General features: G+C 46.3%; 1 protein-coding gene and 1 long non-coding RNA gene across 2 annotated transcripts in view; both read left to right on the forward strand.

Annotated features, from left to right (window-relative positions):
- The window catches only part of LOC144670421 (uncharacterized), a 918,626-nt gene that overhangs the window by 784,960 nt on the left and 107,097 nt on the right, over positions 1-26,569 (forward strand). The gene's annotated exons all lie outside the window — the stretch shown is intronic.
- LOC144670219 (histone H1C-like) lies at positions 22,450-23,115 on the forward strand. The gene has a single exon (XM_078532706.1). It carries the CDS (start codon positions 22,450-22,452, stop codon positions 23,113-23,115), a length of 666 nt encoding a protein of 221 aa, XP_078388832.1.

The raw sequence follows: 26,569 nt of genomic DNA on the forward strand, positions 1-26,569 counted from the left end.
GCTGAACATTGTGGAATTATCAGCGAACATCCCCACTTCTGACCTTATGATGAAAGGAAGGTCATTGATGAAGCAGCTGAAGATGGTTGGGCCTAGGACACTACCCTGAGGAACCCCTGCTGTCATGTCCTTGAGATGAGATGCCTGACCACCAACAACCACAACCATCTTCCTTTGTGCTAGGTATGACTCCAGCCAGCGGAGAGTTTCCCCCCAATTCCCATTGACTCTAATTTTGCTCGGGCTCCTTGATGCCACACTCGGTCAAATGCTGCCTTCATGTCAAGGACAGTAACTCTCACCTCACCTCGGGAGTTCAGCTCTTCTGTCCATGTTTGAACCAAGGCTGTAACGAGGTCAAGAGCTGAGTGGCCCTGGCGGAACCCAAACTGGGCACCAGCGAGCAGGTTATTGCTAAACAAGTGCCGCTTGATAGCACCACCCTTCCATTACTTTACTGATGATGGAGAGTAGACTGATGCGGCGGTAATTGGCAGGGTTGGATTCGTCCTGCTTTTTGTGTACAGGACATACCTGGGCAATTTTCCACATACCTGGGTAGATGCCAGTGCTGTAGCTGTACTGGAACAGTTTGGCTAGGGGCGCGGCAAGTTCTGGAGCACAAGTCTTCAGTACCATTGCCGGAATGTTGTCAGAGTCCATAGCCTCTGCAGTATCCAGTGCCTTCAGCTGTTTCTCGATATCACATGGAGTGAATCGATTTGGCTGAAGACTGGCATCTGTGGAGGAGGCCCAGATAGATCATCCACTTGGCACTTCTGGCTGAAGATTGTTGCGAATGCATCAACCTTATCTTTTGCACTGATGTGCTGGACTCCTCCATCATTGAGGATGGGGATATTTGTGGAGCCACCTCCTCTACTGAGCTGTTTGATTGTCCACCATCATTCACGATTGGATGTGGCGGGACTGCAGATCTTAAATCTGATCCGTTGGTTGTGGGATCGCTTAGCGCTCTCTACCACTTGCTGATTATGCTGTTTGGCATCCAAGTAGTCCTGTTTTATAGCTTCACCAGGTTGACACCTCATTTTTATGGTGCTGCTCCTGGCATGCCCTCCTGTACTCTTCATTGAACCAGGGTTGATCCCCTGGCTTGATGGTAATGGTAGAGTGGGGGATATGCCAGGCCATGAGGTTACAGATTGTGTTCGAGCACAATTTTACTGCTGCTGAAGCATCCTCATGGATGCTCAGTCTTGAATTAATAGATCTGTTTGAAATCTATCCCGTTTAGCATGGCGGTAGTGCCACACAGCACGATGGAGGCTATCCTCAATGTGAAGGCGGGACTTCATCTCCACAATGACTGTGCAGTGGTCACTCCTACCAATACTGTCGTGGACAGATGCATCTGCAGCAGGCAGTTTGGTGAGGATGAGGTCAAGTATGTTTTTCCCTCTTCTTGGTTCCCTCACCACCTGCCACAGACCCAGTCTAGCAGCTATGTCATTTAGGATTCAGCCAGCTCAGTCAGTAGTGGTGCTACTGAGCCATTCTTGGTGATGGACATTGAAGTACCCCACCCAGAGAACATTCTGCACCCTTGCCACCCTCAGCCCTTCCTCCAAGTGATGTTCAACATGTAGGAGCACTGATTCATCAGTTATTATATGTGAGTGTGTAATTTAAATCTCTGTCAGTCTCTGTTACGGTTATGAGAGTGGAACTAACTCTCGGACAACCTTTACTGTAAATGATTGTGGAATTCACTCTGTCAGCCTCTTGCTGTATGAGAATGTGAAATTAACTCATGTCAATTTCTGTTACTGTATGTGAGTGTGGAATTAACTCTCTGTCGGTCAGTCTCTGTTATGTATGTGTGTGGAATAAACAAACAATTTGTGAGCCTCTGTTACTGTCAGTGTGGAATTAACTCTAGCGGACAGTCTCTGTAACTGTATCTGAGTGTGGAATTAACTCCTTATGTCAGTCTCTGTTACTGTATGAGTGTGTGGAATTAACTCTTTATTGGTCAGTCTCGGTTACTGTGAGTGTGGAATTCTCTTTCCCAGTCTTTGTTAGGATATCTGTGAGTGGAATTAAGGACCTGTCAATTTCCATTAATGTTTCAGTGAGGAATTAACCTACAATAACAGAGACTGACAGAAACTAAGAGAGTTAGTTCCACACTCTCATATTAGTCTGTCTATGTTACTGTATGTGAGTGAGGGATAAACAAATAAATTCTCAGCCTCTGTTTCTGAGATTGTGAAATTAACCCTCCATTGGTCAGTCTGTTATTGTGACTGAGAATTAACTTTCAATCTATCAATCTCTGTCACGTGTGTAAGTGCGGATTTAGCTTTCTATCCAATCGTGACGGTTACTGTAGGTGAGTGTGAAATTAACTCTGTATTATAACCTGTTACTGTAGGTGAATATAGAATTAATTCTGTCAGTTTCTGTTACTGTATCGGACCATGGAAATAACTCTTTCAGGCTCTGTTGCTTCAAGAAAGTTAATTTCACACTCACCATCCGTCAATCTGTGTTACTGTATATGAGTGCGACATTAACTCTCAGTCTCTGTTATGGAGTGAGGAATTAAATCTCAATCGTTTAGTCTCTGGTGCTTTCTGTGGGTGTGGAATTCACATCTTACATGTCAACCTCTGTTACTGTACATGAATGTGGAAGTAATTCTGTACCTGTCAGTCTCAGTTATGCCAAGTGTGGTATTCACTCTCTGTCAGAATCAGTGACTGTGAGTGAGTGTGAAATTAAATTTCTGTTAGTTTTGGTTGCTGTGTGTGATTGTGGAATTATCTTCCTGTCAATGTCTATTTCTGTATGTGAGTGTGAATAAAGAGTCTAATAACCTGAATTACTGCATGTGTGTGGAATTAAATTTCTGTCAGTCAGTCTCTGTTGCTGTGAGTGTGGACAGAGTAGACAGGAAGACTTTTTTCCCCCATTGGTGGAAAGGTGGAGAAAAAGAGGGTGCAGATTTAAGGTAATTGGCAAAATAACCAATGACATCATGTGGAAAAACCTTGTTCATGCAGCGAGTGGCTAGGAGAAGTGCCTGAGATTGTGGGGAGGCAGAGTCAATCGAAGCATTCAAGAGGGAATTGGATTTTCATCAAAAAAGGAAAAATGTGCAGGGCTATGTGGAAAAGGCGGTGAAGTGGCAAGAGGTGAACTGCTCCTTCAGAAGGCCAGCATAGACATAATGGGCAGAAAGGCCCCCTTCTGTGTTGTAATCATTCTATGATTCAATTAATTAACTCTCTGTCAATCTCTCTTACAGTATATGTGTGTGGGTGGAATTAACTCTGCCTGTCACTCTCTACTATTGTATATGAATGTGAAATTTACTTCCTGTCAGTTTCTGTTACTGTACAGGAAACAGTTAATAACATTTGATCAGAAATGGTTGGGCCCTACTGTTCTCAAAAGTGCTCATGGTTAAACTCATCAGCTTCTCCTCTCTCTACTCTCCAGTTCAAAGTCAGCCAACAGGAACATACCTTCAAAGTTATCGAGGAACGACTTCCACATCCAACATCCATTCTGATTCCAAGGGTTGTTCATTTCTCAGTTTGTGTTTCCAGCCTCGGTTTTGTGAGCGACACCTGCAATAATTCACTGACAAAATCATGTGGATACTGGAAATCTGAAATAAAGAGAGAAAATGCTGGAAATACACAGCACCTCAGGCAGCATCTGTGGAGAAAGAAAAAGAGTTCACATTTCGGGTCACTGACATTCAGTCTGCAATAAAACACTTACTAACACCTCCTCATGGTGGCTGCAGATCCCACAATTCCCTGCATCCCGGAAACCGCTCTATCAAATGCACTGACTTCCCCGGGCATTCTGAGGTCGAACTTTTACCACTGCTACTTGCCTGCCTATTCCACCAACCTGCCTCTGTCCCTTAGAAGTTTAACACTATCCTTCTCACAGTTCAGAATACCTCCAAATTTCATCCACAAATTTTGAAACGGTGTCCCGTACACCCAGGTCTAGGTCATTAACATATAACATTTAAGAGCAAGGGTCCAAACACCGATCCCTGGCGAACTCCACTATAAATTTTCCTCCAGTCTGAAAAACAACCATTTACCACTACCCTCTGTTTCCTGTCACTCAGCCAGTCCCATATCCATGTTGCTCTGTCCCTTTTATTCCATGAGCTGTAACTTTGTTGACAAGTCTGTTGTGTGAGGCTTTATCAAATGCCTTTTGGAAATCCATGTAAACCACATGAACAGCATCACCCTCCCCAACCCTCTCTGTTACCGCATCAAAGACTCGGTGAAAACGGGAGAAAAAACCGGGAAGCGGCGGCTGGGATGGGGGAGGCGCTGCACCATCGGCTTCAAGGTGCCGTCCCCCGGGCGCCTCTCCGCACGTCCACCGAACTCGGCGGCTTTGATTCGGGCTCTGAGAGCTGCTGAGACTCGGTGTTACTGAACATGCGTTCAACCACGTTCAGCTTCCTATTGCTGTACCGCGCATGCTCAGCGCAGAAAGGATTTCCGGTGGACGATGAGCCTGCACCTGCGCAGTGCGGCCCCCCTGGTAGAGATAGGCCGTTTTATATCACCCGGCGCATTCTGGGAAGCGATGTCCGCCAATTTCGCTATAAACTTCAACGTCATGGCAAGTGTTTGTGCGCAACCTTTTTGTGCAAACTCTTTTGTAATAAATCAGCCCCACTCCCCTCATCCTTTTGAATAGCCCTAAAATATTTTCCCTTCTGTAGTTGTTCGTTTCAGTTTTGAAAGTTTATATTGAATCTGCTTCCACCATCCTTTGCGGCAGAGCATTCAAGGTCACAGCCTTCTAAATAAATGACAAAGGATGATCCATTCAATGCAGAGGGTGGTGGGGAGGAAGGTGAAGACAAGGGGAAGATTATCTGAATCCTGGGAGAAAGGGAATTGGTGGGAGTAGAGGTCGTGAAAAGGAACAAAAATGGTTGGGGGCCCTGTCAATCGCAGAGAGGAGAGAAAATCAGTTGAGGAAAAAAAGAAGATAAATTAGCAGCGTTGGTATGGGATATTATCTCTCCTCACCAAAACAATTATTCCAGGTGAAACAGTGATTTAAGTGTACTTTCTTCAATTTAGTACCCCGTATTGACTGCTCACAATGTGGTCTGCTCTACATTAGAAAGATTGAGTGATTGCTTTGTGGAACATCTGTTCACACTGCAAGCATGACACCGAGTTTCCGAACACATGTCATTTTAAGTTTCCATCTTGTGCTCACACTGACCTTTCTGTCCTCAGCATCTTGCAGTGTTCTTATTAATCTCAATGTAAGCTCGAGGAACGGTATCTCATCTTTCAATTGAGCACTTTAAACCCTTCCAACCTCAATACTGAGTATAACAATTTGAGTGTGTAATCTCAATCCCCATTGTGTATCATTTATATTGGATGTTTTGCTTTAATTCACATTTTTCTCTTGATTTTGCATGGCAGCTGTTCATTATCATTCACACCTCCTTTAAACACATCTTTGGTTTTGTTACTTGTCCATTTATCTGAGCCTTGCACCATCAACTGTTTTGTCATTTAATCTCTTCTGCCTCCACCCTGATTTGGAAACCACAAGAGAAAGGGTTATACTAGATTCAATAATAAATAATGAGAGAGAATTAATTAATCTTTTGAGAGTAAATTAGCATCGAATAATGAGTGACCACAATGCGTTTGAGGCAAAGAAACGTCACAGAAATGTGACAACTTTCACCTTAGTTAAGGAAAATAAGGGCAGAATGAGCAGAAAGCTGAACGCATTAACTTCCAAACAGCTACTAACAGGCAAAAGGAAACAATCAGAGTCACTCAAAGGAGTTTTTAGTACAATATGTATCTGATGCAAGGCCGAAGGAAGGAAACTTCACTTTCTCTGTTCATGGTGATTATGGAACTGAATTCCACGTTTAAAACCTGTAATTAAGCAGGAATGTCGATATCTGTCCTAATAATGATTAACTGTCTTTGATATGATGCTGTCTTCACCATGATGGCACTTTTGTTCTTTTCGATGCTACATGTCACAGTGAGGAAGCTGTTGTTCAAATTAGATTGATGAATTACTGCAGGGTGTCATATAGATCAGACGTACTAATAAATATAAGCTTCACTATATTGTTTCCATCCCAGAAATTTCCGATTCAGGTAATTTTGGAGTGATAGTGTATGAGAAAAAAACATTCAGACTTTGCCAGCTCTTCGTGAGAAATGGGCTGACAGAAAATCTCTGCTGCTGTGTGTTTGCAGCATTTGCCGCTAGTGTCCCGGTGTGAATAAAAGGAATTTGAGAGGTTTGTTGCAGATTTAAGTGTTTATGGGAAACGGAAATCCAATGCTGTAAACCATAAAGATAAATTTATCGTAACAGCCAATGTTTCTTTTAGTCAGACCATAAATGGCAGAGGATGGTTTCGATCCATTGACCTCTGGGTTATGGGCCCAGCACGCTTCCGCTGCGCCACTCTGCTATGTAAGATTACTGGATGATGACTATCAGTCTTGTGTGTTAGGGAAATAAGTAATCACTTGCTTTGTGCTATTTGGGCGAGAATACATGTATTGGGAGGATCAACTTAGCTACATATTTCCACTGTGTCACGCCAGAAACAGTCAGAAAAACACAGACAGAAAGGCAGCAAGAGACTGTCAGCATACACAAGGTGATAGAGAAAGATGCCGAGCAAATTAGCAAGACACCAAGATGGAGAGACTGATCACTTTTGTAAAGTTGTTTCTTGCTGCACAGAGATGTCCCCTGTTTGTCAATATGACTCCTATTGTGTAACGGTGCTTTCCGTTGTGTAACTATGCACCCCGTTGTGTAACTATGCTCTCTGTTGTGGAACTGTGCTCTCTGCTGTGTAACTGTGCCCTCTGTTGTATAACTGTGCCCTCTGTCATGTAACTGCGCTCTCTGTTGTGTAACTGCGCCCCTCTTGTGTAACTGTGGCCCCTGTTATTTAACTCTGCTCTCTGTTGTGTAATTGTGTTCTCTGTCATGTTACTGTGTTCTCTGTTGAGTAACTGTGCTTTCTGTTATGTAACTGTGCCTCCTGCCCCCTGCTCCAGGGAGCAGCCTCGGAGGGAGGACCACCGGAGCTGTGACCTCGGGGCACAGAGTAACTAAAGCCAAAACTGAAAAAATGACGTTACTGGAAAGCTGTGATCTGTTTGGTTGGTGGGAAATCTGCATCACATTTGAAAATAAAACACTGCAAAGCTAATTAATAAATTCATTAACTAAGTCGAGATGGCTGGGCAGGTGATGTGCTGTAGCTGTATCATGTGGGAGCTGGCAGATCCCATTGCGAGTCGCAGCGACCACATCTGCAGCATGGTTGCTGGAGGAACTCCGGCTCAGAATTGATGAGTTAGAGTCCGAGCTCCGGATGCTGCAGCAGATCCGGGAGGGGGAGAGTTACCTGGACGCTTTGTTTCAGGAGGCGGTCACACGCGGTAGATTAAGAACCTCAAATTCGGTCAGTGGTCAGGGTCAGCAGGGTGTGACTGCAAGTGAGGCAGGTAGAGGGATCCTGTGTTCAGGAACAGAGGAGCATTAGCTCTTGACCTTGTCCAACAGGTACGAGGTACTTGCTCCCTGTGTGGAGGCCATGTTCTTTGGGAACTGGGCTGACCGATCCTTTGTCCCCTTCATTATCAGGGCTGACGGCCTGAAGGTGCTGGGGATATTGTTCGGAGAGACCGGGGCATGTGTTAGAAACTGGAAGGAGAGAGTGTCTATGGTGCAAAGAAAACTGGGCATGTGGGAGCGATGCTCCCTCTCTATTGTGGGTAAGAACCTGGTCATCTGGTGTGAGGCTCTCTCGCTGTTGCTGTACGTGGCGCAGGTCTGGCCCATTCCAGACTCCTGCGCGATGGCGATCACCCGAGCCATCTTTTCCTTTATCTGGAGGTCGAAAATGGATCGTGTCCGCAGGGATGCGATGTACAAGCCTTTAGATAACGGGGGAAAAACGTGCCCAACATCGCCAACGTACTCCTCTCCACAGATGCTGCCAGACCTGCTGAGTTTTTCCAGGTATTTTTCTTTTTGTTTTGGATTTCCAGCATCCGCAGTTTTTTGCTTTTATTGCCCTCATACTGATGGCCACCTTTCTGTGTGGCTGCATCAAGCTGTACGTAGACCCTCGGTACGCAAACACCAAGTGTCACTACGTGCTGAGGTTCTACCTGCTCCCGGTGTTGCGATGGATGGGTCTGGCCACGCTGCCGTGGAACACTCCAAGTAGTTGGACCGTGCTGTACCACCTGGCCCTCGTGAAAAATTTATGCAGAGAAACACCTTTGACCACAAGTCTATCATGCAGTGGTCGGCACGTAACATCTTAGAGGCCCTGCGGGAAAAGGAGAGGGTGGATCCTGTGGGATGGATCCCCGAGCAGACTCTCAAAGTCATTTGGCAGAATGCCTCATCGCCAGAACTTTCCAACAAGCACCAAGACGTAGCTTGGCTGGTGGTGAGAAAGGCCCTCCCCGTCAGATCCTTCCTACACACCAGGAGTCTCACTCCCTCTGCACGTTGCCCTCGATGTGGCTGTGGTGGGGAAGAGACCTTTGTTCACCTCCTTGCGGATTGTGACTTTACAAAGAAGGTCTGGAGAGAGATGCAGTGGTGTCTGTCAAGGTGCATCCCGAGCAGTTCTGTGACATAGGACTCTGTGCTTTACGGGCTGTTCCCAGGGACACACACCGAGACAAATATCAGCTGCAGCTGGAGGATCATCAACTTGGTGAAAGACGCTATTTAGTCTGCCCAAAACTTGTTGGTCTTCCAGCGCAAAGAGTTGTCGCTGACCGAGTGTTGCAGACTGGCACATTCCAAGGTCCAGGACTACGTGCTGAGGGATGCAATAAAGCTTGGGGCAGCTGCCGCAAAGGAGCAATGGGGAAAGCCCTTTCTGCCACAGTGCATCGACGGACTAGGAACTGTTGAGAACCCCTCAGGCTGCACAGCTCAAAATGAATGTATGCAGTGAATACTTAATGTATTATAAAAGTATTGAAGCACCTCAGAGTGCAACATGATATATGTTGATGACTCCAATACCATTGTCTGATTGTCTGCATTAACCAGATTGAAAGTTTGTAATATTTATTGATTGTAATGATGTACCTTGTGATACATGTGTAAAAATTGAATCTGATTGTACTTATGTGATGGTGATTTTGAAATGGTTTGGAATGTTCTTCCAGATATATTATTAATAAAGTATATTTTTCAAAAAAAAAGTGCTCGCTCCCTGTGTGGATGAGGAGCAAGGCTGTAGGGAGGATGAGGCAGCTGACCATGGAACCGTGGCACAGGAGGCCATTCAAGAGGGCGGAGCAAAAAGACAAGTGGTCGTTGTAGGGGATTCTATAATTAGGTGAATTGATAGCATCCTTTGTAAGCAGGATCGAGAGACCCGCATGGTATGTTGCCTGCCCAGTGCCAGTGTGAGGGTCATCTCTGACCGGCTTGGAAGGATATTGGAGAGGGAGGAGGAGAATCCAGTTGTTGTGGTCCACGTCGGGACAAACAACATAGGTAAGACTAGGAAAGAGGAACTGTTTGGGGATTATCTGGAACTAGGAACTAAATTAAAGAACAGGTCCTCAAGGGTTATAATCTCTGGATTACTACCCGAGCCACGTGCAAATTGTCATAGGGATGCAAGAATAAGGGAAGTAAACACGTGGCTAAAGGAGTGGTGCGGGAAAGAGGGGTTCCATTTCGTGGGGAACTGGCATCAGTATTGGAACAGGAGGGATCTGTACCATTGGGACGGTCTCCACCTGAACCGACCTGGGACCAATGTTCTAGCGAAAAGGGTAAATAGGGTGGTCAACGGGACTTTAAAATAGAAAGTGGGGGGGAAGGGAAGGGTAAAACTCCAGGAAGTATGACTAATGGGAAACAAAGCAGCAGGTTAGCGTGTGGGGGTTGGATTCAACTTCATGGAAAATTATGAACAAACTGAAAAGAAAGGAGAGTCCAGGAGAGGCTATTAAAGTCTCCAGAACACAAAATAGGACAGAGTGTTTGGAACGGGCTAGGAATCTAATTTCAAGCACATCAGATAAAAGGACGACAATGAGAAGGGGGACGGGAAATACAGGACTGAAGGTGTTGTATCTGAATGCATGCAGTATACGAAATAAGGTAAATCAGCTTGTGGCACAGATTGAAATTGGCAGATATGATGTGGTGGGCATCAGGGAGACATGGCTGCAAGGGGATCATGACTGGGAGCTAAATATCCAAGGATATACATCCTCTTGAAAAGGTAGGCAGGTTGGCAGAGGGGGTGGGGTTGCTTTGTTAGTAAGAAATGAAATTAAACCGATAGCAAGAAACGACGTAGGGTCAGATGATGTAGAATCTGTGTGTGTAGAGTTGAGGAACCACAAAGGTAAAAAAAGGAAACATAATGGGAGTTATGTGCAGGCCTCCGAACAGTAGTCAGGATGTGGAACACAAGATACACCAGGAGATAGAAAAGGCGTGTAAGAAAGGCAAGGTTACAGTGATCATGGGGGATTTCAATATGCAGGTAGACAGGGAAAATCAGGTTGGTAGTGGATCCCAAGAAAAGGAATTTGTGGGATGTCTCCGAGATGGCTTTTTGGAGCAGCTTGTAGTTGTGCCCACTAGGGAACAGGCAATTCTAGATTTATTGATGTATAATGAGGCAGATTTGATAAGGTAGCTTAAGGTGAAGGAACCCTGAGGAGGAAGTGACCATAATATGATAGAATTTACCCTGCAATTTGAGAGGAAAAAGCTGGTATCAGGTATTACGGTATTACAGTTGAATAAAGGCAACTATAGACGCACGAGGGAGGAGCTGGCCACAATTGACTGGGAGATGAGCCTCGCAGGAAAGGCAGTGGAACAGCAATGGCAGGAGTTTCTGTGAGTAATTTGGGAGACACAGCAAAAATTCATCCCTAGGAAGAAGAAGCACACTAAAGGGAGGACGAGGCAACCATGACTGACAAGGTAAGTCAGGCACAGCATAAAAGCTAAAGAGAAAGCATACAATGCGGCGAAGAGCAGTGGGAAACCAGGAGATTGGGAAGCCTACAAAGACAAACAGAGGACAACTAAAAAAGAAATAAGGAGGGAGAAGATTAAATATGAGGGTAAACTAGCCAGTAATATAAAAGAAGATTGCAAGAGGGTTTTTAGATATATAAAGGGTAAGAGAGAGGCAAAAGTACACATTGGGCGGCTGGAAAATGACGCTGGAGAAGTAGTAGTGGGGAACAAATAAATGGCGGAGGAACTGAATATGTACTTTGCGTCAGTCTTCACGGTGGAAGACACGAGTAACCTCCTGAAAGTTCAAGAGAGTCGGGGGGGCAGAGGTGAGTATGGTGGCCATTACCAAGGAGAAGTGCTAGGAAAACTGAAAGGTCTGAAGGTGGATAAATCACCTGGACTAGATGGATTACACCCCAGAGTTCTGAAGGAGATAGCTGAAGAGATAGTGGAGGAGTTAGTGGTGATCTTTCAGGAATCACTGGAGTCAGGGAGGGTCCCAGAGGACTGGAAAATCGCTAATGTAACCCCCCTATTTAAGAAGGGAGTGAGGCAAAAGACGGGAAATTACAGGCAGATTAGCTTGACCTCGGTCGTTGGTAAGATTTTAGAGTCCATTATTGAGGATGAAATTTCAGAATACTTTGAAGTGCATGGTAAAATAGAGCAAAGTCAGCATGGTTTTATCAATGGGAAGACCATGCCTGACAAATATGTTAGAATTCTTTGAGGAGGTAACGAGTAGCTTAGACAAAGGATAGCCAATGGATTTTATCTACTTGGACGTCCAGAAGGCCTTTGTCAAGGTGCCGCACAGGAGGCTGCTCAGTAAGATAAGAGCCCATGGTGTTAGAGGCAAGGTACCAGCATGGATAGAAGATTGGCTGTCTGGCAGGAGACAGAGAGTGGGGATAAGGGGGTCCTTCTCAGGATGGCGACCAGTAACTAGTGGAGTTCCGCAGGAGTCAGTGTTGGGGCCACAACTTTTCACTTTATACATTAATGATTTAGATGAAGGAACTGAGGGCATTCTGGCTAAGTTTGCAGATGATACAAAGATAGGTGGAGGGATAGGTAGTATTGAGGAGGCGGCGAGCCTGCAGAAGGATTTGGACAGGTTAGGAGAATGGGCAAAGAAGTGGCAGATAGAATACAACGTGGGGAAGTGTGAGGTCATGCACTTTGGTAGGAAGAATAGAGGCATAGACTATTTTCTAAATGGGGAGAGAATTCAGAATTCTGGAGTGCAAAGGAACTTGGGAGTCCTAGTCCAGGATTCTCTTAACGTTAACTTGCAGGTTGAGTCAGTTGTTAGGAAGGCAAATGCAATGTTGGCATTTATTTCGAGAGGACTAGAACATAAAAGCAGGGATGTGCTGCTGAGGGTTTATAAGGCTCTGGTCAGACCACATTTAGAATACTGTGAGCAATTTTGGGACCCGAATCTCAGGAAGGATGTGCTGGCCCTGGAGAGGGTCCAGAGGATGTTCACGAGAATGATCCCAGGAATGAAAGGCTTAACATATGAGGAACGTTTGAGGACTCTGGGTCTATACTCGATGGAGTTTAGAAGGATGAGGGAGGATCTGATTGAAACTTACAGAATACTGAAAGGCCTGGGTAGAGTGGACGTGCGGAAGATGTTTCCATTGGTAGGAGGGACTAGGACCCGAGAGCACAGCCTCAGAGTAAAGTAACTTTCAGAACAGAGATGAGGAGAAACTTCTTTAGCCACAGAGTGGAGAATCTATGGAATTCATTGCCACAGAATGCTGTGGAGGCCAGGTCATTGATTGTATTGAAGACCGAGATAGATAGGTTCTTGGTTGGTAAGGGGATCAAAGGTTACGGGGAGAAGGTGGAAAAATGGGGTTGAGAAACTTATCAGCCATGATTGAATGGCGGAGCAGACTCCAAGGGGCGAATGGCCTAATTTCTGCTCCTATGTCTTATGGTCTTATGGTCTAACTGTGCTCTCTGTTGTGTATAACCGTGCTCTCTGTAGTCTAATTCTGTTCTCTGTCGTTTAATTATGCTCTATGTTGTGTAACTGCACCTTCTATTGTGTAACTGCCCCCTGTTGTTTAACTGTGCTTTCTGTTGTGTAACAGTGCTCTCTGTTATGTAATTGTGTTCTCTGTTATATAGCTGTGCACTCAGTGATTCATAAAGGTCTATAGCACAGAAGGAGGCCATTCTGCCCATCGTGTCCTCGCCTGTCATCAAAGGTCTGACTAATCTCATTTCCCAGCACTTGGCCCAAAGCCTTGGGGGCTATGGCAACATAACTGAAAACGTAAATACTTCTTAAATGTTACCAGAGTTTCTGACTCAACCACCCTTGCCTGCATTGAGTTCCAGACTCCCACCACCCTCTTTCTGAAAATACATCTTCTCTATTCCCCTCCTATCCTTTTATCTCTTACCTTATATCAATGCCACCTGGTTTTTGACCCCTCTACTCATGGGAAAAAAAAGTAGTGCTTTTATATCCACCCTGCCTATTCCCTTCATAATCTTATACACCTCTATCAGGTCTCCTCTCAACCTTCACTGTTCCAAGGAAAACAACCCCAGCTTATCCAATGTTTCCTCATAGCTTAGACCCTCCAGCCCAGGCATCACCCTGGTAAATCTCCTCTGCATCCTCTCCAGTGTAGTCATCACCCTTCCTATAATGTGGTGACCAGAACTACATGCAGTAATCCAGTTGTGGCCTAACCAGCGTTTTATACAGTTCTAACATAACCTCCCTGCTCTTGTGTTCTATGCCTCAGCTAATTAAGCCAACATCCCATATGCCTTCTAACCACCTTATATACCTGCCATGCTACCTTCAGGGATTTGTGAGTATGCACTCCAAGGTCCCTCTCAGCTTCAGTACTTTCCAGGGTCCTACCATTCATAGTTTAATTCCTTGCCTTGTTAGCAACCCCACCCCCCCCACCCCCACCCCACACCCAAGGGTATTACCTCACACTTTTCCGGGTTGACTTCCATTTGACACTGCTCTGCACCTGACCGGTCCATTGATCTCCTCCTGCAGTTTACGGCTATCCTCCTCAGTATTTACCACCCTACCAATTCTCGTGTAAGCTGCAAAATTCTTGATCATATCCCCTACATTTAAGTCCAAATCATTCATGTACACCACAAACAGCAAGAGCCCCAACGCCGAATCTTGTGGAACCCCACTGGAAACCGGCCTTCAGTCACAGAAATATCCCTCTACCATCACCCTCTGCTTCCTGCCTCTCAGTAAATTTTGGATCCAACATGTCACTTTGTCTTGGATCCCATGGGCTCTTACTTTCTTGACCAGTCGGCCATGAAGGACTTTATCAAAAGCCTTGCTAAAGTCCATGTAGTCCACACCAAATGCATACCCTCATCAACACTCCTGGTTACCTCCTCAAAAAATTCGATCAAATTTGTCAAACACGACCATCCCTTAACAAATCCATGTTTACTATCCCTGCTTAATCCGTGTCTCTCCAAGTGCAGATATATTCTGTCCCTCAGAATTCCTCCCCACCACCGAGGTTAAACAGAATGTCCTGTAATTTGCTGGTCTATCCCTTCCTCCCTTTTTCAATAATGAGACAACGTTAACAGTCCTCCAGTCCCCTAGCAACTCACCTGTGGCCAGAGAGGATTTTAAAATTACTGTCAGGGCCCTTGATATCTCTTCCCTTTCCTCTCTCAACAGCCTGGGATACATCCCATCCAGGCACGGGATTTATCCAATTTTAAGGCTGCTAAGCCCATTCGTACCTCCGATTTCACATTCCTCCACCCGAATGTCTATATCTGCATCGTACTTTTCCATTGTGCAGACTGACACAAAGTATTCATTGAGGATTGTACCTACGTCTCCCAGGTCCACACACAGATTACCTCTATGATCAGGAATAGGCCCTACTCTTTCCCTAGTTATTCTCTAAATCTTTATATGTTAAAAGAAATCCTTTGGGTTTTCCTTTATTCTAACCACCAATGCTTTCTCATGCACTCTCTTAGCTTTCCTAATTTCATTCTTAAGTTCCCCTCTGCACTTCCCCGTCCAAACTTATCCTTTTCTATAACTTTCCTAAATCTAACTGAGTTATGGTCACTATCTCCAAAATACTCCCCTACTGATATGCCTACCACCTGCCTGAGCTGATTTCCGAATATTAGGTCCTGAACTGCCCCCTCCATTGGTGAGCTTTCCACGCACTGGCTAAACAAGTTCTCCTGCATGCAATTTAAGAATTTTGCTCCCTCCCTACCTTGCACACTAAAACTATCCCAGTTAAAATTTGGGTCGGAAAAATCCCTCTATTGTGTAACTGTGCTCTCTGTTGTGTAACTGTGCCCTCTGTTGTGTAACTGTGCTCCCTGTGGTGTAACTATGCTCTCTGCTGTTGAGGGATCTTCACCATCGTGTAAGTGCTTCCCTGTCAAGTAAACGTGTTTCTGTCTGTGTACAGATGTTCTCTTCCCTGTTCTGTAAATACGTTCTCCGTTGCTCAGTGATGATGTTTTCTGTTGGGTAAATATTTCTTCCGGGGGCCTTGATTTTCCCTGTCATGTTAATGTGTTCCATGTTGTGTTCAGATGTTCCCCCTTCTTGTGTGAAAATCTGGTTAAGCTACTACTGGACTACAATCATCATTTCTCGAATGCATTTGTTACCCTCTAGTAGTCAATGTGATTGTGCAATACATTCCGAGAACTCTGTTATGAAACATGAGGGAGATTTGTTCTGTATATGTCCATCACAGATGGTGTTTGTGAGTGTAGCATTCATTCTGTGTCTCAGTCTCTGGAACAGTTTGTGAGAGTGAGATTCCTTCTTTATGGGTCAATGTTTGGTACTGTTTGTGGGGGTGGGAATAATTCTGTTTCAGTCAGTGGTGCTGAATGTCAGCATGAGAATCATTCTGTATCTATCAGACCCCATTGCTGCCAGGGGAAGTGGGATTAATTCTGTCTCTGAATGTCTCTGGTATTCTTATTATTATTCAGGCCTTCGGGATAGAGGATGATTTGCTTTCACTCCTGTTAAGTGGGTTCTGAAATAGATAAGATGTCCAATGCGTGATTTAAAAAAAAAACATTCATGTGGGCTTCGCTGGCTTATTGCATATCCCTAGTTGCCCTTGTTCAGGGGTATTTGAGTGTTAATCAAATTGAGGTAGGTCTAGAGTCACATGTCGGCCAGACCAGGTAAGGACGGCAGATTTACTTCCCTAAAGGGCATTAGTGAACCAGGTGGGTTCTTACAACAATGGTTTCATGGTCATCATTAAGCTTTTAATTCCAGATTTATATTGAATTCAAATTCCACCATCTGCTGTGGTAGGATTGGAACCAGGGTCGCCGGAGGCATTGCCCTGGGTCCCTGGATTACTAATCCAGTGACAGTCTGATCTGCAGTCTCTGCCACATGTGGGGCTTGTTGTGCTTGAAGGCCGGGTGGATGAGTTGTTTGGAGGTTTGTGTTCCCTCTCTCTCCCTCTCCGAACAAATGGAGTCAGTGTCTGATTCCACTGCAGTCCTGCAGCACCCAGCTACTGCAGACCAAGGACTTGGACCACTTTACAACAATTTCCTGCCCTCCAGAAACAATCCACTGCTCTATGAATGGGACTGAGTGACAGAGCAGAGGGTCCTGCACAGATCAAATTACTAGTCCCCGCCCCACTGAGAATACATTTATGTTTTTATTTGTTCACAGGATGTGGGAGCCACTTACCAGGCAAGAATCTATTTGTCGATTCCTAATTGCCCTTCAGGCCAGATCCTACTGAGTTGCTGCTTTTTGTTCTGGTTTTTCGTAATGACTATTAATTGAAAAAATATTTTAGTCTATTTTGTATTTGCTACCTCCCCTCTGCTTGAGTTATTATAAATACCCTTTTCTTCCGACAGGCAAATACTTGAAAGCAGCAGAATAAATGGAGTGGTTCCGTGACACAAGGAGAAGTGCAGCCAGCTCCTTCTCACACAGTAAGTACAGTATCACTCACAGAGAGCAGAGACACCAGTTCCACAAGCACCAACAACACAGTAATTTTGACGGGCACTGAGCCCAAGTCCCAGAAATGTATATTCAATCAAACAGAGCAGGAGAGTGAGTTAACCAGATGGGTTTTTATCGATGGGAGTTTCAAGATTATTAAAAAACTAAATGTCACCAGCAGCTGTGGTGGGATTTGATCCCGCGCCTCCATAACATTATCCTGAGCGGGTCCTGATGGGTCTCGACAGGGTGGATGTGGAGAGGATTTTTCCTCTTGGAGGAGAATCTAGAAGTCGGGGTCACTGTTTAAAAATAAGGGATCGCCCATTGAATACAGAGATGAGGAGATTTTTTTCTCTCAGAGGGTAGTGAGTCTTTAGAACTCTCTCCCTCAAAAGGCGGCGGAAGCGGAGTCTCTGAATGTTTTTAAAGCAGAGCTACATAGATTCGTGATAAGCAAGAGGGTGAAAGGTTATCGAGGGTAGGCAGGAATGTGAGGTGGAGGTTACAATCAGATCAACCAAGACGTTACTGAATGACGGAGCAGGCTCGATGGGCCGAATGGCCTCATCCTGCTCTTTATTCCTTCTGTTCATAAGTTCATTTGCCTGGAACTCTAGACTCCCTCTCGATCATCTCCACTCATAAAACTGGCACCGAAACCAAACAGCCGCTGTTTAAAACGTGCCCGTCCTACTTCTCACCTGGTGCCTGCAATAGCTGCTCTTTGTCTGACTCCCCACATCCTGACTGTCCGGCTCTGTTCCCACTCCTCACTGTCCAATACCAACAAACCGGGGGAGCGGGAACTCAATCAGGAATATTCACTGCTGCTTTATGGGGAGAAAGCTGCAATGATTTTCAATAACAGCTTCTTGCCATTCTGTCTCCCTCCTCCCAGGAGGCTGCTGTTTGTTCCCTTCCCCCAAGACCGGGGTCTCTCCATTGGCGGCTCTTCCTGTCCCAGGTCGAACAATGGGAGAGCAGCGCGCATGCGCTCTTCCGCTCACCGCATCACCCCCCCCCCCCCCCCACCACCACCACCACCACCCCGTTCCGCTCTGGTGACGGGTCGGAATGACGCATGCGCAGAATTCTACAACATTGCGTGAAACTATTTTGTTTGGAAATGTTCTCCAATTCACTTTTATCCGAGATTCAGCAAAAGACCTGGAGCTTATGGGGAGGAAACAACGACAACTGGGACTTGCCCCGGCAAGAAACTCATTCTGGGATCTTTCTGTGCAGACTGTTTGGTATTCAGGGGCCAGTCTTCACAAAGCAATCCTGCAGAATCACTGGAGGAGCCCGGGAGTCGGGGTGTTTGCTGGGACCGTGAATGAGTTAATATCAGACAGGAACTTTCCAGATTCATCTGATCCAAGTGAAACACTCGCTGGGAGTAATATCCAACGGCCCTGAGCTGCAGGGAGTACAACAGGGAAGAGAGGGTTAAACATGGGCCATTGTTTCTCACTCACTGACACTGTCATCGAGCCATACAGCCACAGAGTCATGGAGACATTACTACTCAGAAGGAGGTCATTCGGCCCATCCAGTCTATACTGACTGTCTGTAGAATAATCCAGTCAGTCCTATTCTCCTGCTCTATCCCTGCGACTTTATTTCCCATAGGCGCCCACACAATTTCCGTTTGAAATCTCCATTTCCACAATGCCCATAGGGATCAAGATCCAGGTCATTACCTGGAGAGTAACAAAGTTCTAGCACACATCCCCCCTGCACATCTTGTCTTAAATTTTAAATCCGTGTCCATTAATCCTTCTACCCTCAGCTCATGGGAACAGTTTTCCTTTGTTCACCTGATCTAATCCTATTATAATCTTGTACACCTCTCTCAGACCTCCCCTCAATTTCGTTTTCTTCAAGTAGAGCGGCTTCAGATTCTCCAACCAACCTTGCAGCTATAACCCCTCATGCCTGGAACTATTCTAGTAAATCTCCTTTGCACCATCTCAAAGACACTCACATCCTTCCAAAAGTGTGGTGACCAGAAATAGGCGCATTATTCTAGTTGCAGCCTAAACAAAGCTTTATAAAGGTTAAACATAACGTTCCTGCTTTTATGCTCAGCATCTCTGTTGATGAAATCAAGGATCCCATCTGCTTTCCTAACTACTCTCTCAAAATGTCCTGTCACCTACAAAGATCTAAAGATTTTCGGGCCCTCTGACCCTGCACAATTTTTAGAACGGGAACATTAAGTTTATAAACAAAAAGCTAAAAGCTACTGCGGATGCTGGAAATCCAAAACAAAATAAAAACAGAATTACTTGGAAAAACTCAGCAAGTCTGGCAGCATCGGCGGAGAAGAAATCAGTCAACGTTTCGAGCCCTCATGGCCCTTCAGCAGAACTGAAGCATAGTTTCAACAAGGGAGAAATATAAATTGGTTTAAGGTGGGTGGGGGGGAAGAGACACATTGAGGGTGTGGTGTGAGCAGATAATCAAAAGATGTCAGAGACAAAAGGGTCAAAGAGGTGTTGAAGGTGGCGGTCTTTGTCTGAGAAAAGTGCTAATTAAGAATGCAAGACAGGATATTCAAAGTACAGCTCTAGTGGGGGTGGGGTGGAAAGACTAAAGGTTTTAGTTTTAGATTTAAAAATAATGGAAATAGGTGGGGAAAGAAGAATCTATATAAATTATTGAAAAAAAAGGCGGGTGGGGGGGGAAAAGAAACGGGGTGGGGATGGGGGGAGGGGGAGTTTAAGATCTAAAGTTGTTGAATTCAATATTCAGCCCAGAAGGCTGTAAAGTGCCTAGTCGGAAGATGAGGTGCTGTTCCTCCAGTTTGCGTTGGGCTTCACTGGAACAATGCAGCAAGCCAAGGACAGACATGTGGGCAAGAGAACAGGGTGGAGTGTTAAAATGGCAAGCGACAGGGAGGTTTGGGTCTTTCTTGCGGACAGACCGCAGGTGTTCCGCAAAACGGTCGCCCAGTTTGCGTTTGGTCTCTCCAATGTAGAGGAGACCGCATTGGGAGCAACGAATGCAGTAGACTAAGTTAGGGGAAATGCAAGTGAAATGCTGCTTCACTTGAAAGGAGTGTTTGGGCCCTTGGACGGTGAGGAGAGAGGAAGTGAAGGGGCAGGTGTTGCATCTTCTGCGTGGGCATGGGGAGGTGCCATAAGTGGGGGTTGAGGAGTAGGGGGTGATGGAGGAGTGGACCAGGGTGTCCCGGAGGGAACGATCCCTACGGAATGCCGTCAAGGGGGGTGAAGGGAAGATGTGTTTGGTGGTGGCATCATGCTGGAGTTGGCGGAAATGGCGGAGGATGATCCTTTGAATGCGGAGGCTGGTGGGGTGATAAGTGAGGACAAGGGGGACCCTATCATGTTTCTGGGAAGGAGGAGAAGGCGTGAGGGAGGATGTGCGGGATATGGGCCGGACACGGTTGAGGGCCCTGTCAACGACCGTGGATGGAAAACCTCGGTTAAGGAAGAAGGAGGACATGTCAGAGGAGCTGTTTTTGAAGGTAGCGTCATCAGAACAGATGCGACGGAGGCGAAGGAACTGAGAGAATGGGATGGAGTCTTTACAGGAAACGGGGTGTGAGGAGCTGTAGTCGAGGTAGCTGTGGGAGTCGGTAGGCTTGTAATGGATATTGGTGGACAGTCTATCATCAGAAATTGAGACAGAGAGGTCAAGGAAGGGAAGAGAAGTGTCAGAGATGGACCATGTGAAGATGATGGAGGGGTGGAGATTGGAAGCAAAATTAATAAATTTTTCCAGGTCCCGACGAGAGCATGAAGCAGCACCGAAGTAATCATCGATGTACCGGAGAAAGAGTTGTGGGAGGGGGCCGGAGTAGGACTGGAACAAGGAATGTTCCACATACCCCATAAAGCGACAGGCATAGCTGGGGCCCATGCGGGTACCCATAGCCACACCTTTTATTTGGAGGAAGTGAGAGGAGTTAAAGGAGAAATTGTTCAGTGTGAGAACAAGTTCAGCCAGACGGAAGAGAGTAGTGGTGGATGGGGATTGTTGGGGCCTCTGTTCAAGGAAGAAGCTAAGGGCCCTCAGACCATCCTGGTGGGGGATGGAGGTGTAGAGGGATTGGACATCCATGGTGAAGAGGAAGTGGTTGGGGCCAGGGAACTGGAAATTGTTGATATGACGTAAGGTGTCAGAGGAATCACGGATGTAGGTGGGAAGGGACTGGACAAGGGGAGAGAGAAGGGAGTCAAGATAACGAGAAATGAGTTCCGTGGGGCAGGAACATTAAGTTTATGCCTCCTCTCCCTAGCTCTTCTGTCAAAACACAGCACTGTTCCTGAGTGTGGGATTAATAATGTGTCTCTGCTACAGTATCAGTGAGAACTGAGGTTGCAGCTTCTGCCTTTCCAGGAGAAATTTTATGGATGGAATCATAATTTACAGGGATTTCTGCAACTGATGGATGTATTGTCTGGTCGCCTGAGTCTCACCGCCCTCACTCACTCTGTCTCGGTCTATCCCTCCAGCCCCTCTCTATTGAATTACATATGAAGGAGAGGTACTGTTGTTTAGTGGCTGAGTGCACACAATCTGTATCTTCAAATGATCAAAAATAAGTAGGCTTGTGAACAAGACAATAATTTAAACCAGTTACGGGTTAACCCTGTGCTTGGCTGCAGCCTCCTGAATCTGGGGAACAGACACTGTGAGCAGCTCCGGTCTCAGAGGGTTTAACAGTTACTGAGCTGGGAAACCACAACTAATCCCCGAGAATCCACGGCACAGGCCGAGAGGAGAGGAAAACCTGGCCTGGGAGCTGTAAATCTGAGACACAGTTTGTCCTGTCAATGTGTAGATGTGAACATTGTATCAGCGAGAGTGTGTTAAAGGGGCGGGCGGGTTAGACTAATGTCACTGTGTTTGTGTGTCCGACCTCAGCGCCAGATTTCCGAGTCCTTCTTGTATAAAATCACAAGATTTCCCTGTCATAAGATCGCGCTGCTCCCCTGCTCAGCCCTGAAGAGAGAATTTAAGGGAAATATTTCGTTAATTTCAAGATTTCAGTGGAAACACAGAGAAGAAGTCAGCGCTCGGCTGAGAGGGCGCGATCAAAGCAGCAAAGAAACGGGTTTAAATCGAAATTGTTGCCTTTAATTCGGATGGAACTTTCTCGACAACAAACATTCGGATTCTGTTAACAGAAGGAAGCGAGTGTGGGAATCTGAAATGTCCAATTTGAAGTGGAATTGGGGAGTTTATGAGGAGAGAGAAACACAGAGAGGCTGGAGGAGCCGGGAGCTGACAGCAGGTTGTCTCTGCCCCGTCCGCTCTCTGTGTTTAAGTTGCTCTGAGCCGCCACCACTGCTTTCATTTCTGATCCAGTTCTGACTGTCAGAGAGATTTTCCACACAGTCTCGGATATGACTGATACTGCAGCCGCCGAAACGGCTCCTCCAGCCGCTGCCGCTCAAGTCAAATCTCCCAAGAAGAAGAAGGCGGCTTCCCGATCGAAGGCAGCCGGTCCCAAGATAGGCGAACAGATCCTCAAGATTGTGGCGGGTTGCAGCGATCGCAAGGGGATGTCCCTGGCCGCGATAAAGAAAGCTTTGTCTGGCAGCGGTGTCGATGTGGGGAAGCTCGGCTCCCAGATCAGGCTCAGTATCAGGAGGAAGGTGGAGAGCGGCTCCCTGGTGCAGGTAAAGGGACAGGGCGCCTCCGGCTCCTTCAAAATCCCTAAGAAGGAATCCCAGGGGAAAGTGGGAAAGGAGAAGAAACCAATAGCCAAGAAATCTTTAGTGAAGAAACCAGCGGCCAAGAAGGTGAAAACAAAGAAACCAGCAGCTAAGAAATCTCCAGCCAGGAAAGTAACAGCCAAGAAATCCCCAGCGAAGAAAGCAACAGTCAAGAAAACAAGCAGCAAGAAGGCGGCAACTCCAAAAAAGGCGGTGAAGAAAGCAGCGCTGAAGAAAAAATCTCCCCCCAAGAAGCTCACGGGCGGAAAGGCTTTAAAAAAAGTGGATAAATCGAAGGCCAAGCCCAAAGTGAAAGCAGCAAAGGCTAAGAAAGCAGCGCCAGGAAAGAAATGAAACCAGCCGAGCAAATTGTAAACCTCTGAACACAAAGGCTCTTCTCAGAGCCGCCCACGTCTCTCAGGAAAGAGCTGATCCCCGAATCAAATGTCCCTGTCCCGGCGCTGGGAGCAGGTTTCACACTGAAATGATTTAGATTCAATTGAAAATTCCCGGTATCTCACTGACATGCTCTATACCCAGCCCCTCCCCCAATCTGCAATAAAACAGAGCGGTGTCCGTGCCCCATTGTAACTGGGGATTTGTGCAGCTGCTCTGTCAGTTTCTGCTCGTTCCCTTTTCACAGATTCAGGGTGAGAGTGTGTAAGACAGTTACCCGGGCGCAGAAACCCCGCGTTACAACTCAAAGCCCAACACATGAGTTTGTCTAATTCAGCTGGAGTGAGGTGTCGGTAAACTGCTCAACCCGCCTGGAGGGGAGGTGTGTGGGGATAGAACAGAAGCTGGGAGTGAAGTGGAAACAGGCGGATTTGACAGGATATAGTGTTTGTACTTGGGCGGGAATATTACTGAATTTTATTTGTAAAGCTCTTTATTTAAAAGCTGCGGGTCTCTAAAACCGTTGAACATGAAGCTCCAATCTATAAACTTTGTGCCGAGCGCTGTGTTAACTTCCATTGTCGAGAATTTAAAAACAAAGTCGTTTCTGGCAGGGAGGAGGCGGAGCTGGATTATCAAAGACATTCCTCTGTTCTGTCTGTCACTCAATCTCCTCCCCGTCCCGCCTCTCACTCTCTGTCCCGTTTCTCAGTCAGGTCGGGGCGGGCTGCATAAAAGAGGAAACGCAACAGCTCGTCTCACATATTTAGCAGCGAACTGAGTGAAGAATTATCATGTCTGGCAGAGGGAAAGGAGGCAAAGGACTAGGGAAAGGCGGAGCAAAGCGGCACCGCAAAGTGCTTCGTGATAATATCCAGGGCATCACCAAACCAGCAATCCGCCGCCTGGCTCGCCGTGGCGGTGTCAAGCGGATCTCGGGTTTGATCTATGAGGAGACTCGCGGGGTGCTGAAGGTTTTCTTGGAGAATGTGATCAGGGATGCGGTCACCTACACTGAACACGCCAAGCGCAAGACGGTCACTGCCATGGATGTGGTGTACGCTCTGAAACGCCAGGGCCGCACTCTCTATGGATTCGGCGGCTAAACAATTCGACCCTTCCTACCGAACACACAACAAAGGCTCTTTTCAGAGCCACCCACCGCCTCACAGAGAGAGCAGAGACCTGGGAGCGGGAGCTGGGATGGGCTGTGATCGGGAATGTTAGTGCCTGATTTGTTCTGACGGGGAATGTACTGAGAATCTCAATTTGCTCGTTGTTTATTTACCCGGATGGCACATTCTGTACTGACAGTGAAAAGTCTCTCCACTGCTTCAGATTTCCGAAGGGTTTTGTTCTGGATGAATAATAAGTCAGGTAGTAATGACAGGACCCGGCGGTTCCTCTGACATCAGCCGTTCAATCCGTCAGTGGAGTTGAGGTTACACTCAGATCAGCCATGATCTCACTGAATGGCGGAGCAGGCTGGATGGGCTGAGTGGCCTCCTCCTAATCCCAATATTCGCACGGATGTCCGTCAAGACTCAGACCGGGAACAGGGGGAGCTTCGAGCCGCTCCCGTTCCCGCTCTTTATCGGAATGAACAGCCCAGAATGAGGGCAATGGGACGGGGTCTGATGCCCCCAGCACCGTTTCTATTTGATTACCCATTCCAGCCCTCTAAGCGAGCGGCGATTTTAAAGGTTGGTTGTGCTGTATGGAGCATTGTTCAATTATTATTATATTAACAATTCAGTTATTTCCTGGGAAATTCAGCACTGACTTTACACAGTTCAAACAACAGACTGGTGTTTCTGTCCAAAAATGAGCAGATTCACCAGGATGATGCGGGGTTTACAAATTGCCGGGACAGGTTACATGAACTGGAATTTCATTGGGGTTAGGAAATAGTCAGTGAGAGTGAAAAATGGTGTTTATAATTTTCAAAAAAGGGAAGAACGAAGTCTATTGTCGAGACGGGAAACGGCTGCAAAAAAAGGCGGAATTTTTGAAACGGGCAATTAAAAACAACTCGACCAATGAGGACCTGAGTTGCCAGGAATTAATTCATTGGTTCGATTTTGGACGCAACTGCCTGTGCGTAAGGCTGCAGCCAATTACTGTTCGGGGCGGTTCCTCACAGAGTCTAAAAAGGCGGATTGTCGAGCAGATTGTATTAATAGTCCTTGTAACTCTGACTGGTGAATGTGTTCAGAAAATGGTCAGGAGTAACTCTCCTTCCTCGACTTTCGCCGCTTCTTGCCGCCCTTTGCTACCGGCTTCTTTAAGGCTTTCTTGGCTCCCTTCTTGGGAGCTGGTTTCTTCTCATCAACCATCTTCAGTTTCAGACACAGAAATAAACCAAACCCCTTCCGAACGCCGATTAAATAGACAGTCTCCCCGATCTATGTTAATGAAGGATTGGGAAAAGGTGACTCTGAATGGACAGTTTAAAGGCTAAACCAGCCTCTAAGTATATAATTTCAGGTTTGGATATGGAAACAGGCCAATCAGATTGTGATTTCTCGCCCTCACTCCTCCTCCCACCCCGTCATCAGCCCATTTACTTTAGTCAGGAAATACATTTTACAAAGACTCTCTCCAGCCCCAGTTCCTCAGTGTTTTACTATACATCGGGCAATGTCGCCTGATTGTTTTGCGAGGGTCCGTTCTCCACAGAGAGAGACTATACGGGAAAGCGGGATGCCATCTGTAACAGAGAGCCCCTGATAATGTGTGCCAGTGTGGGATTTACTCACTCTGATACTGTGCATGAGTTTGGGATTCATTCACTGTTTGTAAGACCGTGCTACAGTGAGAGAGTCTGGGATTCATTCTGTGCTTGTCAGGCTCTGGGACTAAAAGTGATTGTTGATGTCGTTCTGTGTCTGACTGTGATAGTGTTTGGGACTCATTGTGCACCTGTCAGTTAGCGGTGCATGTGAGTGAGCGGGAGTTTCATTCTCTCCCTCTGACGGAGGCCAAGTCCGGAGAGGAGAGGCGGACCCTCAGGGCCTCCAGTCGGTGGAGTTCAAAGTAACATTACGATTCAAAATATGACGCAGTAAGTAGGTCAGGTAAGTACTTCTACTTATTCTATTAATTAAACTGCAGCAGTCCATCAGTTTAAACAAAATAATGTGAGGACTTTGTAGTAGGAGTGGAATAAGGACCCTAGTGTATTTAGTATTCTTTAAAAGGGAGTAACTAACAAGCTTAATTTAAAGGGAACTCATGGCAGCAGAGCTCACACTCGCGATATGCTCCTCCTGTGCTATGTGGGAATTCATGGACACTTCCAGTGACCCTGGTGAGCATGTGTGCAGGAAGTGCGTCCAGCTGCAGCTACTGGCTAACTGCATTTCGGAGCTGGAGCTGCGGGTGGATTCACCTTGGAGCATCTGTGATGCTG

The sequence above is a fragment of the Cetorhinus maximus genome, chromosome 31 (assembly GCF_964194155.1).
Source record: "Cetorhinus maximus chromosome 31, sCetMax3.hap1.1, whole genome shotgun sequence".
NCBI classification, from domain to species: Eukaryota; Metazoa; Chordata; class Chondrichthyes; order Lamniformes; family Cetorhinidae; genus Cetorhinus; species Cetorhinus maximus.